Source organism: Parus major, chromosome 8, assembly GCF_001522545.3.
Source record: "Parus major isolate Abel chromosome 8, Parus_major1.1, whole genome shotgun sequence".
Lineage (NCBI taxonomy): Eukaryota > Metazoa > Chordata > Aves > Passeriformes > Paridae > Parus > Parus major.
The window spans coordinates 2,647,456-2,666,209 of NC_031777.1; the positions used below are offsets into that span (position 1 = coordinate 2,647,456).

The 18,754-nt window shown below is 39.5% G+C and overlaps 1 protein-coding gene across 9 annotated transcripts in view; it reads right to left on the reverse strand.

Annotated features, from left to right (window-relative positions):
• The window catches only part of CEP350 (centrosomal protein 350), a 69,324-nt gene extending 50,570 nt beyond the window's left edge, over window positions 1-18,754 (reverse strand). For 6 of the 9 annotated variants that reach the window (XM_015636577.1, XM_015636580.1, XM_033516275.1 and 3 more), the window contains exons 1-8: window positions 18,690-18,754; window positions 8,235-8,320; window positions 6,646-6,689; window positions 5,589-5,703; window positions 4,830-4,962; window positions 3,255-3,871; window positions 2,621-2,731; window positions 96-209 (exon numbers count right to left, since the gene is read on the reverse strand). In XM_015636577.1, coding sequence (XP_015492063.1) covers window positions 96-209; window positions 2,621-2,731; window positions 3,255-3,871; window positions 4,830-4,962; window positions 5,589-5,703; window positions 6,646-6,689; window positions 8,235-8,307 — 1,207 coding nt within the window. In that variant the 5' untranslated portion in view covers window positions 8,308-8,320; window positions 18,690-18,754. Of the gene's footprint in view, window positions 1-95; window positions 210-2,620; window positions 2,732-3,254; window positions 3,872-4,829; window positions 4,963-5,588; window positions 5,704-6,645; window positions 6,690-8,234; window positions 8,321-8,400; window positions 8,485-18,689 lie in introns of those variants that run through there. The other 3 variants (XM_015636579.1, XM_015636576.3, XM_033516276.1) reach the window with 3 other exon arrangements.

The following is an 18,754-nucleotide window of genomic DNA, read 5'->3' on the forward strand; positions in this document are numbered from 1 at the left end:
CTTTTAAAGCAATACACTTTAGTTTTTCTTTCTGGAGACAAAACTCATCTCTGAAGGACAGGCAACAATCCTCCCTCTACAGCAGAAATAGTCACCTTGTTTGGACTCTGGACTTGACAATCGTGTCAGTTTTTGCACTTTCCGCACTGGTCTGCTTGCTTTCTTCTCTTTGTTTCTCTCACTAGATTTTCCTTTCACTGTTGAATCCTCTAAAAACAAACAAAAGCTGTTAAGTGATATCTCACAGGGGAGAACAGGGAATAACAAGCTTGCTTCAACATCTGAAAAACCAGAACTCAGGGAAGCACAATAGAATTCACTGACTTTCCCAGATTATATATCCAGATCAATGGCTTCCAGTCCAGCACTTTAAAATCCTCACAGCAAGGGAATTTTGAATCAAGGTCTGTTTACTTATGCACTGGAAGGCAGTGAAGCCACAGCAAGGCCATAACAGTTCTTCACAAAGTTAATTTTCATTTTGAAAAGAACTGTTGGGAGTTTAACATGAACAACTGCTGGTTCTCTTCTGCTACAGATACTACATTTTACTGCTTTAATGTCCCACAAAGACATGTGGTTCATGAACACACGGGCTGCTGCTTCCACATTCATGCATGGCAGCACATTCAGCACATGAGGAACTCTGGCCACTGTTACCACTGTTTTCTGGTTCCTTTTCTCTAAAGAATGGCATTAGACAACCTAAAACAATCAAGATGCAACCCCCTCTATTGACAGATCTGAAGCTTTATTTATATGCCAATGCACACACTTACAACTTCCAATTTAATGTTAAATTAATCCACTCTCTGATGGATGTCCATAGGAAGCATTAGAGGCAGAACAGGAGGTTATATTTCAAATATGTAGGGATGGAATTTTAGGAATCCTTCTCACCTTTAGCACCCTTTCCCTACAAATTTTCTAGCTGCCTTTAAGGCTGACAACAAGAGCAGGGAAGACAATCAATGCACTGAGTACCAGAGGCCTCAGTGATGCATTTGCATAAAGTTAATTTCCTCCTCACCTCTTTTAGCAGCAAACAGCCTTTTCCTGACTCCAGGAAAGTACAGACTGCTTCCCACCCTGCTCCTATTACAGCAATTTTGTCCTAGTATGGCCTGAACATCTTTGAGACAAAATTACTGGAAGCTTGGGGTCCATACACTGTTGTTCAGCCTAACGGCTATACAAAGATGAAGATATCCTGTATGGTCTATGCTAACACATAAAAATCTTTTTGTTGTAAAGAACAGTGCTGCTGTAGGTAGCAGAGATATAACAGATTATTTCAGCACTAGAGAGCAAAGAACAGTTCTGATACAACTGACTGTACACACCCAAAACACCACATACTGTAAATTTAATACAGAAGTAACACATGGATAGATAATCTGACAACCTAAAAATACATTTACAGTATGTATTATGTGCAGCACCAGCATTTGTTTACTAGCAATCAGCTATTCAGTATAATCTTTTCAGCTCAGAAAGGAGACACATTCCACAACAGCTGTTCTGCACATGGCATCAGAACAGGAGTGTGGATCAACACACGCAGCTCCTTCCATTTGGAGGCACTGGACACATGATCCAAATGCCTTTTAATTGGATCTCTTCAACGAAGCTTTTAAAAAAATTTAATTTCTATAAACAGCTTGTTATGCTTGCCAAAGCTAAAAAAATAAATGCTAGTGTAGATTAAAATCTGTGGAAATTTGGCATTAATTTCACAGACTGATCTGAACAGTGTACTTGCAAAATTATTTTACTGAAAAGGAGCATCTCTCTGAACTATTTTTTAATGAGTGATTCCATAAAAAGCCCTAACTTATTGAGTTTTACAAGGAAAAAAGACAAATTGGTTTATTAGGACACAGATATCTACAAATTTAAATCTCAATGCATTTTCCCTTTTGTTTAAATGTTTTGAGCAAAGAGAAAAGTTACTCTTAATAAGTAAGCTCTTATGCTGCAAAACCAGAGGTTCTCTTGGGATTTTATTTTCCATTCCCTTCCCTTTTATTCACCTGATCTCTTCCCCCTCCCCCAACTCAGTCAGTCAGAGGCAATTTAAGCTTACAGCACTCCACCACAGCCAGCCCAGCAAATAAGAAAAGCACACTTGGGCATCCTACTTCAGCTCACCCAGAGAAAAGAGCTGCCAGTGGTACTGCAGCTTTTCAGAGTGAAAGATGAATAAAGATTGTGTCTTGGAGCAGTACATTTAAAAACAGAAATCAGAAGTGGGTTTTGTCCTTTTAACCAGGAAATAGTACTCATTCATGCAAACATGTATAAAAAAGAAACAAAATTAAACAAAAGTTATTCTAATGGAGACTTTTCTTTTTTCCTGTTTCAAAGAAATGCCATTACTTGATTCTTTTCAGTACTGGTTTTCTATTAAAAGTATTTGAATGAGAGAATGGGGAGAAGGACTTATTTTGTTGTTGTTTTCATGTTCAGTAAGTTATTCCTCCTGCAGAGAGACACACAATATATTTAACACTCATTGCTCCAATGTTTTGTTTCCATGACTTTGTAGACTTGTACAAAATATATTGCTCTGCCTCTTGGAGAAGATTGTGCAGCTTAATCAATTCTGCTTGAGGCTCACCTTTTAACTGGAGTGCAATATCCCTGTAAAGCTCCCGACTAATACGAAACTCGTCCGCATGCCAGATCTTTCCATCTGGAGTGCGAATTCTTGTTTCAGCAGGATTGAAACCTGAAAGGAAACAATTCAAGAGTTTAAAATAACTCCATAAAATGTAAATACAGCTTTGTCAGAGTGGAAGGGATGGGAAACTGCTAAGTAAAAAAAGGAACTACGTGCATTTCTAATGCTAAATTAGAAGAAACCAATAGACCAGTCTGCCACACTTGCTCACAGTTGAAAAACAGCAGACTGGGTGAGGAAAAGACTATTAAAAATGTGAAAGGCTTTTTCAATCAATACAATGTTAGTAAGCCCTGAGACCATAAAAAAAATACTGCAATCAACCCAAACACCAATACAGTGAGCTTCTTTTTAAAGTAATTCTAAGAAATAGGAAAAATTTCAAAGGAACTCGCACTTCTGTAAATTAGCAAGAATTTCCTTCTACTTGTGATCAAACTATATTATTCACCCTCATATTTCCCAAAACCAAGCTACAAGCCAGGTCCATGCTTTGAAATGCTGCTCAGTGGATTGAGCTCTGCTCCCTCACCCCATAAAGCCAGCAGGGAGGGGACCTGCACCTCCATACCTCTGTATGATGGAGCAATAGGCACAGCTGTCACCTTCCTGACCTTGGGAGTCACCGTGTTCTCCACGTTAGTTACCACGACAGGCTGCTCAGCATATCCCAAGTGCTGCCCTCTGCCACTGAGCTCCTCAGAATGCTCCCACTGCTTTCGGATCCTCTCCTTCAGCTTCTCCAACTTGGCATCATGCTGCCGCTGTTTCAGGATTTCCAGCCTGTGAGCGTTGCAAATACTCCTGGCAGAAGGGGACGACACTTTCAGTTCACTGTCTTGGGATGTGTTACTCTGAGAAGCTCTAGTGCTACTCTCATCTCCCCTGGAGCCACTGTTTTTCTCTTCTTCCAGTCTTGGAGGTGCTGCAACCCTAAGAAATGCCCCGTTACTCTGCAAGGCATCGATGGTCGGTCTGTCATTCAGGTACCTCACGATGGTCTCGTCTGCAGCACCAGGGAAGGGACTGGCAAAGCCTCTGCTGTGCCCATCCTGCTCATCCTGCTCATGTGCCAGACAGGCTGGGAGTTCACTCTTCCCTTCTGCTTCACTCAGCTCCAAACCAGACAGCAGTTGCTTGGCCTCAAGCTGGCTAGAACTGTGATAAGACAGAGAACTATATATATCCCTGATATAACAGAAGGGGAAAAAAATTCACCATCAGAAACACAAATGTAGGACCTTCAAACTCAGCAATCAGCACATTCATCAATGAAATGAATGATGTTCTCTACCTTGGCTTCACTTTAAAGGCAAGTTCTTTTAAAGTCTGACCACCTCACATTTAATAGTGCAAGTCTGATGAAACAGAAATAGACCTCTGCTCAAAATTTCATTTGTTGCACCCTCTGTCTGAAAAGAACTATATATAACATTTAGACTAGAAAATCAGCAAGCAGTAATGTCACCCTTCAATTTAAATGGGAAAAGCTTTAAATAACAAGTATTGAACTTTAGAGAAGCACAACTAGTACATGAGCTACTCAGTTAACAAAACTGACAAATCCGTCTCACATGGGACAAGGAGGACCACCTCACAGCTGACTCAAGTAGTGGAAAAAGAGACCAAAATTTAGATGTCAGCATAATAACCATGTTTTGTGCCACCTTTGTTCCATGAGAAGCTGTTCTTGTATGAGTTTCCCACACACACAAAAATAGAATGTATCTTTAGTACTAGCTCTAGTACTACTAGTACTACTCTTGCTCCACACTGTTTTCATAACACATTTTGGAACATATGTTGAAAAACTAGTGAAAGAAAGCTGGAAAAGCATAAGTAAACAGTCTTTTTGGTCCTTATTACTGAAACTAAATACCTATCAAACCCATCAGGTCACTAATACCACAGTCATACCACTTGATGACCCAGCCCCATTTCAAAACAGTTGAACTTTAAACTCGTATTCACTGAATAAAATATAAATTTGTAATATTTACTAAAAAGTCCAACACCACATGCTGTCATGTGGGTGGGTGATGGGAGGAAGCAAACCAATTTTTGAGGAGTTGTCACAAACACCACTATTAGCTTAAATCTAATCATAGCATGTTTTTCTTCAACAGGCAGCTGTCCCAGCACTGACCTGTATGAAGCCAATGGTTCACGAAATTCCACACGACTGCATTTTTTCACATTGCTTTCCAGAGTGGTTGCTCGAAGAGGGCTGCGTGAGGATTTCTCCTTGCTAGATTTATTTTGGCTGGAGGACCGGGAACCTGAAGCAGAAAACAAAGAATCCTCTATGTATCTACCTCTACAGAAAGAGAAAGCTCCTGGGGCTGAATAATTGACATAGTTTCTCTTGGGTTTGAGCAGCTCTCTCTTTTTCAACAAGCTGATTTCAGCAACTAGGAGCAAGGCAGTAAGTGCTTGAAACAATGACCATACTTAAAGGGAGATAATAATGCTTAAAGATTAATTATAAGTAATTAAATCTGTGAAGTTGGCTGTGTTGCCACTAGAGGTCGATCTGTCTGTTCTGCAGTAGCACACTACCAGAACACTCCTAGTATATAAAATGAGGGCTTATTTCCTATAAGCAAATCCTCTTCTTCAGTCAGATAAGAGAAGCATCAGATTTAGCAAACTTCTTATCAGAGTGGGAAGAGCACTGCTCACTCACAGCATGGGGCAAGTCCTATCATCCCCTCTAATCAAGTGACTGGGATAGAACACTCCTTCCTAAGCTCAGGGAAGGAAACATCAGTTTTTCCTGGGCAATTAGAGTTTCAGGAATAAAGACCACAGACAGGAGACAAGCTGGGGGCAGGGAGAACCCAAGCTTTCCCAGAATGCAGTGGCTTTATGCTGCCTTACATGTTCTCTCCTCAATAATACATACCCTTCCTGCTGCTCTTCCTGCTGGCACTAGCAGAGGGCTTCTTGGCATCCATGACTGAATCGAACACAGCCGTGCTGGTGGGAGCTATTTCCAATTTGTTCTCTATATGACGTAGCTAGAATTGGAAGATAATGCAAATTAGTACATTATTTTCTATTTTTAAGCTTCATTTTTATTTCCCCCTGAATGTGACAAATTTTTCCTTTTTCATGACAAATCAAACTGCAAGCAAGAACAACTTCACAAGGCTGACACTGCAAAATTGTACAGTCTTATGGCCAGAAACTACTTTTGAGTTTTGTTTAATAAGATTATCTAAATTAGGTTTTGTTGCATAGTTTTGTTCCCTTAAGTAGGCTGTTTTGAAAAAATTAATAATAACATGCCATCCTGAGACTTAATGCTTGGCCTGAATAAAATATTAATTCCACTTGGAAAAAATTCTGTAATACTCCCTTATAAATGGAGCATGATACAAATTCCACATGTAAAACCCCACAGTGATGCTCAGCTACTGAGAAAAAAGAGGGACAAGGCTACAGGAAAGAGCTGAATTCCATGAAAACCTGAACTGCTTGGCCTCACTAAAGCAAGGTTTTAGAAACTGCTGCATCTTAAGCACCTAAGTGAATTCCCACAGAAATACAGCAACCTCAATGCTCAGAATGGAAAATTATTAAATATAATATTTTTTATTGGTGTTGCCCCAGTTTCCGACTAGTTTAGGTAAGCAGGGGAGAGCTATTTTTCCAAGTTTTCAGGAATATGTGACATCATCCCTTTGTTAAATAAAAAGGTATTACTACACTCCAGACTGAGCTTTCTGTGGCAGAAGCTTCTCCTTGTGAGCAGAAAACTTTTCTCAAGATACAAAAATGTTCAACATTCACATACTCCCACAGCTTTGTGCTATTTCCAACTTGTTGAAGAGACAATCACTAAGTAAAATAATACTTTGGGTTAAAGCTTTCATAGCCACTAACTGATTTGAAAATGAGTAAAAAAACTCAAACCAAAAAACCCCAAGGAAAAAAAAAGCAAAAAAAAATTTACTTACAGCAGCCTTAGTCTGAGAAAAAGAAGCCCATGCTGCAGTTAGATCTTCCAAGGCAGAAACAAAAAAATTAATTTCTCATTAGTACATGAAAAACTGAAATAAAATGTTGCTTCAAAACAATATTCATATGCTTGCTAATCAATTTCTTCTCACTACACAGTTCCAGCCTATAAATCTCCTCTATGAAAGACTGTCATCAGTCAAGGCTCATCTTAACAAAGCTATGAAGTATTTAATGTAACATGAGTTTACTAGGTTAGGTTGAATGCATGATGACACCTGAACTCAAATCCACCACATAAAATAGAAGATGTTGAGAAGGTAAAATGAAGCTGGTTATCCACCCCAACATAAATACTTTATATTTTTCTATTATACCTAATATTATATATTTCTATATAAAGGTTTAACTACCTTATTTTTCCCCCTTCCATTTTCTTCTTCAGTAAACTAAGCATGAATACATGGTCACTGAAAGACTACTCAAAACCTAAGCTTCAAACAGCAGAATTGTAATCTTTCTGAACTGTACACCCTACAAACAAAACAGAAATAATGTTTGTGAACAAGCAGGAGGTACTAACCCAAGCCTTTTAATCTAAACAGACAGCACCTACTCTATAAGCAATTGAGCTCAGGAGGATGTAGTAGTGTTTTCCCCTATAAATATTTACTTCCTCAGTTCCCCTCTTCTTTTGTTTCTAATAGTTCTTAACATTTAATGGTTTATAAAACACAACATCTCTGTGTCAGAACCATGAAGGGTAGTAGTAACAGAGAAATGAAAGAAAAAAATCTCCTTCCTTATAGTAAAAAAACTGCCAACTTCATTTCAGGCTAGATGCAAGAACATAAAGGAAGAGGGTTAGGGAAGCAGTACAGAAACAACTTTGAGATGGTGCTTCCTGTCCACAGAACACTACATCTTCAAAAAGTAGGTAATTTTAAAAGAAACTGAACACAACACAGGAAATAATCAGCAATAATGTTCTCTTACAGATATAAAGTAATAATCTTTCTCTACTTTCAAAATAATTTCTGGAGTCCATATGATCAATCTTGAGCCACAGGCTTAGCATGCGACTCAGTTGCTTTACAGATGAGACCTTTCTTCCTTTCAGGAAGATTTTTTCAGGGAAGTACTGTCATTTTAAAATTTTTCTGCACCCCCTTTCCTAAATTAGAGCAATCATAATAGTAAAAAACTAAACAATTTCTCTAGCTGAGGGAGACAAGATCACCACTCTGGAACTGAGCAACTGTCACAGAGGCTCTTCCTCAATTCCTTCAAGAGCCAACAGTTCCCACTTTCTGTTCCTGCACTGCTCCTCCTCTATAGCCCTTTAAAATAATCTGTCTCTGTGCCATCTTGGCAACCATATCCCAGGCTGGCAACTGCTAATGCAGATCAGCAAATACTCCAGAGATCAGAGTACAAAACTGCTATCTGTGAAAAGGAAGCCACACGCACTTCGCTCCCAAATTGAGGCAGGAGAATGCTTTCTGGAACAACTCCCCAAAGTTTCAAACAACTCATGACAAAATATCTCCCAAAACAAGGCAGTAGAACAGACAGAGAAAATCCTTACCTCTGGTTGAATCCTTGCTTTGGTTATGCCTCGGATTTTGGAGAGGCACCTCATTAGACTTGTTGCTCCACATTGTGTCAATTTACCTAAAAAATAAAAATTAGTCATGTAAGAATCAGACATATAAAGTAAAAACAAATGTATCTTAGTCTAAAGAGAGCATAACCTTGATCATTATGATGAATGTCCACCTCATCTCATGACTTCAAGCCTTCATCATGAACAAGGTCAGATAATCAACATGAAATCACAGATGTGGTCACAGTTTCCTGCAGAAACCACATAATTCCATGGATAAAGAAGGGTTTGATTTTGTTCTCTATCATAGAGAAACATTAACTTGATAAAAGGAGGCCCAGAGGTCAATGCAATTTAGTTCAGAGTAACAGGTATTGCAGCAAGTGTGAAGAAGTCCTGGAATATTGCACACATAGACCTGACAGAGACAGCACCACATGGCTTGAACCATGCTTGGGGAAAATACCCAACTCCAGCAGTGACAGAATGAACGTGTCACTGATCTCTGTAAAAGGAAAAGGCACAGCACAACTGCATGGCAAGACACTACAGCCAGGAAAAAAGACAAGGCTGGTGCCACTGTTGTTTTCCTGTGAACTTCAAAGGTAATACAGTGAATCTAAAATTAAAGTGTGAACTCTCAGCCACTATCACCAAAGCAGTTTTTATAAAGGAGAAAAGGAAAAAAAACCCCAAATAACAAAAAAAGAACTCAAAAGCACATGCTTATTGAGCTGTCTTCATAACACACTGACAATGCCTCTGTTATGGAAAGAAAAAATCAGGTGACCACAGAATTCCAACAGGAAGTTCTAGACCTCTGAAAGAGTCATAAAAACACATTTTCCTCTCTCTTCTTTCATGAACTCCCAGATGTAATTTTTCTTATTTTTTAATTGCTGAAATTTTTTTTTTTCTCTCACTTCTCTACACTGTGTGGCACATAAAAAAGCAACCAAATATAAAGATCAATCTTCTCGTAAAAGCAGACCAAAACTAACACTGTCTACTACTTACTGAAACATATTTTTACCCATATATTTTGTGACATAGATTTTTATCATATGTAGTTTTAAGGATACTTACAGTGACCAGCAGTAAAGTTTAGTCTCACATTCAGTCATATATCTTGTATTTATAGCAGTAAATTATCCCAAAAAACTGTTTTATGCCCCATGAAAAACTACCAGTTATAAGAACACAGGTCTTCAAAAGAACTTTAGTTGAGACTTTATTTGATGAGTCCAAGTAAAGTGTTTGAAAGAGTGAGGAAAAGGTATCTAACCTTATATATGTAGGTACAGAAACACAAGTCCACAATAATGCAGAAATTCTAGAAAGGAAAGGTGGGTGTGTTAAGTTTTTAAGTATCCAATAGTTATGGGCATCAAGCCAAGTGTAGTTAGAAAATTCTGCTTCTAGGACAGGTGCTGAAGAGCTCATTCATGCAGAAGAGCACTTTGTGCCTCACATCACTCATTCTGTAAATCACAGCAATGCCCTGCCCTGGAAATCATCCAGCTGATCCTCTCCATCACTGGAGAAAAGAGCTGTCGGGCAAGAAATGTAGAAAATAAATATTCATTAAAATGAGGGAATTTTCCATAGAGAACTGATTTTGAGAGCTGCTGAAAACACCGTATCATATCAGTATCAGTTTCTTGCCCAAATATGCAACAAAACCTACTCAATATGTAAATTTAGCATACTTCTGGACATGCAATCATCTATTAAAGGATTAAGTATCCATCTTCATGTAATTGCTTGGGATTTAATTCTTATCATTAGAATTATTAGTATAGATAAGAAAACTTAATCAGGGACTATAATTGTTCCTTATATTTTACATGCACAACTCTATATAGTTTATTTTAGGATGCCCTGCGAATGTAGAATTGTAACACTCTCTATGTATTCCTTAAATCTATATGAAGAATACCAGATTAAACAACCTGCAGTTGCTTGTTAATAGCTTTCATCCTGACACTAAAAACTGCCAGTCCTTTACCTAAGCTGAACAGAACTCATTTAGACAGTGAAACACTTTAGAGAACACTTTATATAGTGCATAATTGTATGTGCCCAGTGATCATCAGCACAAATCTATGAGGATAACAGACACTGAGTTAATCCCACAGGTGTGTGCTGATGGTCAGTGGTCAATAATTCTATCTCACCTCCTTCAAAAGCCTCTAATGTCCCTCAATAAAAGGCAGTTCAACCTCTCCTCCAAGCTGGGAAGAAATCAGAAAGCATCTTGGTGTACTTATCCTAATGCACACCTGCAGTACCAGCTCCAAGTGCAAAGTTCCACCCTCACTGGCTTCAGAGCAGCCCCTGAGGTTCACTGAGCAATTTTGTTTAATTCAGATTGCTGCTGATTGAAAAAAAAAAGACACATCAGAACCAAGCACTCTGGAGCTGTCTACAGTTTCAGGAAGGCAAGGCTGCAGTAGTTTTCAGTCCTGATGTAATCATAACTCTGAAGGTTTGGGGTTTAGGTGTCCCTCTCCCAGTCCTTTGGATGGGTAGGAGAAATTGATGAACTTTTCAAAACATATGAATAAATTATTTTGATTTCCACAAACCTTTGAATTCCTACATATTACTAAAATAACTTCTCTCTATTGCTATAGCTTACATGAATAATCAGCACTCTGTAAAAAAAAATAAGGACTTGTACAATTCAATACCCTGCTTCTGCAAAAAGTTCAACCAGACAGAGAAGACTCTTTAATGTCACCAAGAGTACAGAAAGGAGTGGGGAATAAAAAAGAAAGAAATCTAGACAGTTACCATGTCTTTTTAAGGATGTGCATGCAGGGTAATAGACCAGTTAAACACGAACATACATTTAAATTAATATTAACATTAATATTAATATTAACTAAACAAAAAATTATATGAAGGAAATTTAAATTGTTTTTAAAGCACATTTTCCATCAATACAAAAGTTGTCTCAAAATCCCATTAATAACTTTTAGATAAAATACATAAAAACTACATTCTGAAATGATTGCTTCAAAGAGATCTCATTCTGCTAAACTAAATAATCCATCTCTATTTAATACTGACCTTAAACAAAGAGACTGAGCTCAAAAGATGAAATACCAAGGAACTTTTGAGGAGACAGCACTGATGACAAAAGGTTATCTGCAGGCTGGATAAGGCTTTGAGAATCTTAAGATAGTTGGGAAAAAAGGTGGAAGTCTGCAGAATCAACATAACTAATCTCATGATTATTGGATTGCTCACTGGGAGACACAGACATCCCACACAGGTCCATTCAAGGCTGGTTTGCCAAGCCCCTCCTTGGGTGAGTGATTAAGATACAAACACCATTGTGTTCTGACATTTCAATCCCACATCAAGTGCCCATCTCATTCTTTACTCACATGTCCAAAAAAAAAAAAAAAAAAAGTCACAGCAAAACTGCTACAGATGAGGACCTAAGAGGAAACACGAAAGGAAACAATATACTCCGAACTCCTGGAAGAAACTGGGCAGGGGGATGGATACAGGACCTGACAACCACTCTCTATTACAAACACTGCTCCTATAAGAAGACACTGAAGAGAACTGACAGATCAGAAAATGCACGAGAAAGCACCGGAAAGGAGGAAATGGAAACAAAGAGAAAACCACTGTCATATAAAAAAGGAACATGAGAAACCAATACATTTAATACTAAACATACCAAGGATGACATTGAGAGGTACAACAGACAAAAAACAAGAGGTCAACATAGTTAAGAGCACAACATTTTTAAAAAAGCAGGAGATATGAAAGTAGAATATGCTTAGCAAAGATATACAAAAATGTGAAGAGATTAGAACAAGAGTGGGAAAAAGAGAAAGAAAAATGGTGAGAGAAGCAGGATATAAAAAGGAAGAGAATGAGAAAGCTAGGAAGGTGAGAGAAATGCAATGAATTTTTGAAGAACTGGCATAGAGAGCAGCAAAAAGGAAGAAAATAAACTTGTATATTGTCCAATGTGATTTTTTTTTCAAACAGCCTTGGTAAGGTTTTTTTTCCTTAGTAGCACAGACTTGGTAAGAGAAGCAAAGAGGAAACTCAGAATTCATGGCACTGGAAGAAGGAAACAGGGGAGGAAGCTGCATTGTGCAGATTCAGAGAAGGAAGACAATGTGAACAAGAGATCACCCATTGCTATTTACACTAAAAATTAGTGGTTATAGAAAAAAAAAATACCAGTATGCACAGGGAACAGTATTCCTCAAGACTTTTTTTCTTATAAAAACACAAGGGATATGAAATGAAAGGGATAACACAAAAGGAAAGATGAAGGTTTGCTAAGAGTGTGGAATGAAACAAGTTATTAACATTGACTTCTAAGGGATATTCTCACATGTTTTAGCCACATAGTGGCAAATTTTGCTACAAACTGGGTACACAGTGCACAAGGACAACATTTCATGCAGTTGAGCAAAAATAAGGTGCCAGTGCCAATAAAAGAAACCATCTTTTCCTTTCTTTATGCTCGGGTCTCTCTTTGCCTTATTCAGGCAGAAAGTCAATTGGTTTATGTGGTAAAGCAAAGTGAACTGGAAGTCTGGTACAGGCTAAAAGAATTTTGCCTGTTGTATTTGGTTTATTAGTTTTATCTATGTCATACTCTAAGCAACACCCTCCATGCAAGCAGAACGAGAAGGGATGGAAACACTGGTGAGCAGTCAGATCAGTCTCAGTCCTGCACAGCCTTTTGCTCCCCAGGAGTAAATGTGTGAAGCTGCTCTTGCTTTTGCCTCAAGGAGAACAGTGGGACTGGGGAAAACAAGAACCATTCGCCTTCTTTTTACCAGTGGAGATACCACTGGAGCTCAAAGGCACCCTGCACCAGTGTGTCCCACTGCACCCACACCTCACACAGTGCACACCTGTCTGGGGAGGAAATGCACACAGACACAAATAATCAGCTTTCGGGATGGGTTTTTCCTGTTTGCAAAAACATTTTTTAAGTTTCCATGTATAAATACAAAGGTGACTTCTGAATCTTGAAAAGCCCTCTGGAGCTCCTGTCTGTGCAGCTGAAGCTCTGCATTGCTGGCAGTAACAGACACGGGTGGACAGGCACAGGCAGACCCAGTCGAGCAAATTGTTTTGCTGAGCCAGTCTGCTGAAAGTGATGGAAATTATATTTAAAGATTCCAGAAACACTTTCCATGTCTTCTCAAATACCACAAAATACAATTTATTATGATATGCTTGAGTCTGAAATAAAAATAACGTTAACCTACTCGTTTTTCCGGAATCCAAGTTCTTACCATATTGCATTATCCCATTTAAATGAGAGTTAAAAATATCCATAATACATTGTTCAAAGCTTTTTTTTTGGTTATGTATATGGGCTTTTGAAATGGTTTTTTGATACAAGAGTGACATATTCTTTCTTTGTCCAGAGCATATTTTGAGAAAATTTTGCCTTTCAACACTATCAGATGCAGGCAATGTACTGACCTTCCTCAGGACTGAGGACAAATTCCAGCACAACAAACAAATGCATGACGTGTTTGTCCAAAAAGCTCCACATCTCCAGAATCTACAGCTGACACTGCAGAATCAGGCAGGTCCTCCCTCCACCTTCTTCCAATGCTCATTTATACAATAAGCTTTCAAATGAAATGTAAAGGAAGTGAACACTAGCAATGCCCAAGGAGCTCATGAATGTTAGCTGCTCTGAGTGATCTAATTTTAGATAATATTCAATATTTTGTCTCGTAGTACAAGCAGTATATATACCAGAAGAATTCATATTCCGATCGTCATTACTTTGGAAAAGAATTAAAACAAAACAAAAAGCTTCATAAGTAAAAGAAATGAAATAAAATTTGATTTGTCTTAAGCTAGATACCAAAAAGCTTTAGGGATACTAAGGCAGTACAAAAAAAGAGCAATCAAGATACACCACACACTTGCAGATAGAAGAGCCTTTAAAAATTTCAAAGCATGTGTCACTACCTCTAGCTGTTAACCAGAAAGATAAATGACATAAACACACATCCATCAAATGTCAAAAAACCCAGTAGAAAATACAAAAGTGTTTCCTGAGTTCTATGATTAAATCACTGGCACCAGTCAGCTACTAAATCTGCACCCAAACTATAATGAAGATTTCTCTATAAATGAAACATTTCTGAATCTGATTCTTTCCAACTGTGTACTGAGAATGAACACTTACCACATCCTTTTGCTATGAAAAGACATGGCAACTTGCAAAAGTATCTCTGCTTCATCACAAGTGATGGAGAAGTGATAAAAAAATAAAACTCACCCTAAAAATGCACTAGTGGTTCTACTGAAAGTTAAATGCATTGAATGTCTTCCTCTGCTGCATCACATGCCAGGAGGAACTCTGAGGAAATCTATTGAAATGAATGTTGTGACAGCTAGTGTAACTTGATTCATTGTTCGTGAAGAAATCAGAGTACAAAGGCACAGAGAATGCATCCATTTATTAAGGAGATGCACACAAGGGTTTGCCTATCCATTCACAAGTTCTGTATTTTCTTTGACTTCAAAGATCTTAGCATTTATGACAGAGAAGAAAATACTCCTGTTTCTAGAACCAACAAGGTACTCCTGCATTTTGTTTCCTCAGCCTTCAAACCAAGAGTTTGTTCAGTTGTTCCACCTCCAGTTACCAGAAACTGCACATTAGGAGATTTCAATTCCTGTGGCCCATAATAAATCCATTCAGCAAAATCTGCTCAAATTCTCGAGGTCTGCCTCATCTCACAAGGAACACTCCACTGTGAGGGACTCTCCTTAGAACTTATAGCCAATGCTCTCAACCAAGTACAAGAACCAGACCTGTCAATTTTGAGAAGGACAGCAACTTTCAACCTCTCAACATGACTACAGATATACAAGCAGAGAAGCGACTTCACCTGCGGCAGTGTCAACTTCAGGATGATCGCTATTTTCTTTCAAAGCAGAGTAAAGTGGATGAAAACTTCAGGGAAAATGTTCCAAATGCCACTTTCTCACCTTTGTTGCCTCTGCTCAGAATTGCATTCAGAAGGAGCACGTAAGAATTGTCTCAATGAAACCTCAAGACGTCAAAAAACCCCAAACACAAAAACCTCATGACAAGCTGAACAGTGACCACCAGCTCTGTTTCTGACCTGAAACACTGCATTACAAAGGCAGAGACCAGGACTCTGCTAAAAGACTTCCTCTTGATCTAGCTAAATGTAATAATAAGTTATTTTTTTCATATTTAAAAAACACCATCCCTTTAAAAGTTTTTCTTTTTCAGTATGAGAACTCCACCTGGTGCATTGCCATGGATGAGACTTAGTGAGAAATTCTGTCATCGATGAGAAGTGTTCTTAGGAAGCTAAACCAGCCAGAATTTCTGTTAGCATTCACCAAGTTTCAATTGACTTGGTATAATTGATTAGTTCATTTATTTGCTCTATTCTCTCTCTAGCATATTGACAAAGGTTTCAGACTTAGGCATAAAAGTAATTTTATTCTCAATGGAGCAGTCCATTAAAGCCTATTATATCATTAGCACAATGATACACATCTATCTTCCAAGCACTTACATCTATGGATAAATTTTGCACTTCTGTTCTAATCCAGCCACATGCCTAATATATTGACTGCACTGGGAAAGTTTTCTTTCTGCACTCAACCACCAAAGTCTTTCTGTTATCATTACTGTAGCACTACACCTGATCTCACATTAACACTCATATTGATTTGAATGGCATGAATTAGTTTAAGTACATCAATAGCAGAGTTAAACAGTTCTGCTGTACTGATAAAAAGGTGACTCTCTGATGTAAATTTTCAAGGGGGAGTTGAGCAGATTTAGCAGCTCCACTGTGATGAAGGAACCCAAATATTCCTTGCTACCTTCTCTAGCAATTATGTCACTCTGTCATAAATGCAATGCTCACCTGACTGCATCACAAGCCAGTTCAACTCACTAACCTGGTAGAAAATTAATAATTTTTCTTTCATGGTGACGTTTATTTCAGTTTATCAGGCTGCTGCCAGGATAGTTAAAGTGGGAGGAAAGAAGCAGCAGCAGAACATCACACCACTAATGTTATGCTGTGCAACTTCACTCACTTCCCAGACATGGCAATACAGAACAGATCCAGTGCTGTGTGCACTGACCCTCCTGATTTCAAACTTAACTGGAAAGGCATTAATAGGACTGCAGCTTCATCTGAGCACACTAAAGTCAACGGGACTAAACACATTAATGACTATCCGCAAGTCTGCTTGATACAAGGAAACTTTTTTAGCAGAAAGCAGCTGTATGTCTGGTAGAGGGGTGAAAGGAGATACCAAGTTCATTACATCCAAGCCAACAAAATCTTCAGTAGAGATGTAGCAACCCCAAAATTAGATTCTTATCCATTTAAAGGATAAACTCTTGCTATGGTGACACAAATTACCAGTAAAGTTATTTCAAGACATAAAAGATATGATCCAGATTTATCAGTAAAGTGTTCAAACCTGAGCTATGCACCAAAGCTTAGTAAAACAAACCCACACAAACAAGAGGTTCTATAATTTTAAAATCACTTTCTTTCAGTCACCACCACATCCACCCTAGGCAGTCTACAAGATGATCCATGCCCATCAGCAACACAAAATCCTAGAATGGCTTGGGTTTAAACATTATTTAGTTACAACTCCCGGCCATGGACACCTTCCACTATCCCAGGCTACTCCAAGCCCCATCCAATCTAGTCTTGAACACTTCCAGAGACAGGGCAGCCACAGCTCTGGGCAGCCTGTGTCAGGGCCTCACCACCCTCACAGGGAAGAATTTCTTCCCAAAGACTAAGCTAAACCAGTCTCTCAGTTTGATGCCATTCCCTCTTGTCCTACCTCTATAATGCCCAACAAAGAGCTCCTCTCTGGTTTCCTTGTAGGTCCCTTCAGGTACTGAACATGCTGTCAAGTCTCCACGCAATCTTCTCTCAACAGCCCAAACGTTCTCAGCCTGTCTTCACAGGAGAGGTTCCAGCTCCCTTACAATCTTTGTGGCCTCCTCTGGACTTGGTCCAACAGCTCCATGTCCATTCTATGCTAGGGACACCAGAACTGTATGCAACACCCCAGGTGAGGTCTCACAAGAGCAGAGCAGAGGAGCACAATCACCTCTCTCAAGGTGCTGCCATTGAATGCTCCTTGGGTGCACGTAATTTCCACAGCAACCCCGGTCCCTTGCAGAAATGTGCCATTACTACATAAATTAAGTTGCTCTGCTTAGTGGGAGCGGGACACCTTCTGTTTAAAGTAGCGTCACTCACAGAAACCAAAACCTTCGACAGTTTACAGTGTTCACGTGGCCACACCCTCAGTTGTATTTAATTATCTCAAGCATTACCTAATGGAACTGTTGCAGCAACCAGAACGATAGCAAAGACACAGCAAAACTTAGCCCGTCTGTGCAGACAGCCTGAGAGCACACTGAGAACTTACATGCAAAGCTGTGAATCACTTACAGCTCCACGGGTTTGTCTCACAACAACACTTTTGGTCACAGGACTTTGAGTTTTCAAATCAGTAATACAGTCGAAGCAGCTTAAGATGACCACCCCCCCTCCACCCCAAACGGCCAGAAAGGTGTTAAATTTTCAATTTCTAGACAGTGGACTGTTCACCTACACAATGAGGCTATTTGACAGACAAACCTCTACCTGCAAACTTACACAATGTGCCCGGAGATGCTTGGCTGCTGAGCTACAGCTTATATCCAGAGACAGAAACAATCAGAGAATCAGAAAATAGTCAAGGTTGGAAGAGACCTTTAAGATCATCAAGTCCAATCATTCACCGACTGCATCACTTAAACCACTAAACCAGACCCAGACACATCCTAAACATCTCTGGGGATGGCGACTCCACCACCTCCCTAGGCAACCCACTCCAGTGCCTGACCACCCTAACTATTCCACAAAAACTACACCGACAGCAGGCAATATACCACAAAAACTGCATCCACAGGGAAAAAAACAAAACCAAAACAAAACCCATCACAGTCATACTCGTATAGAAGCCTTCATGCCTCCAACAGGCACAGTGAAAGGCACCGATGAAGTCAGAGAACGCTCGGGGCAGATGTTCCCGGGGATGTCAGGAGAACTTTGAGCGGGCAGACACAGCTATGCCGCAATGCCGGGGCAGGACGCCCTGGCACAGCACAGGCACGAGCAAAGCGACATTTAAACTTTAAAAGCGCCATCCCGGTGCTCGGGGCGGCTCCGAGGGCAGCGGGGCCACCGCGGGTTCTGTTTCTGTTTCTCCGCAGAAACACCCGGGGTAGGCGGTTTCCCCCACAACGCGAAAAGACAACAGCAAAACGGAACACCCCGACCCTCTCCCTTCGTCAGCCACCCCGGTACGACAAGCAGCGGAAAACAAATTAAAACTAGAAAGAGACTTAACGGGTGAAGAGGATGCCGCGGAGACGTCGGAGCCGGGCGGAGCGGCCGAGCCAAGTGACAGCCGAC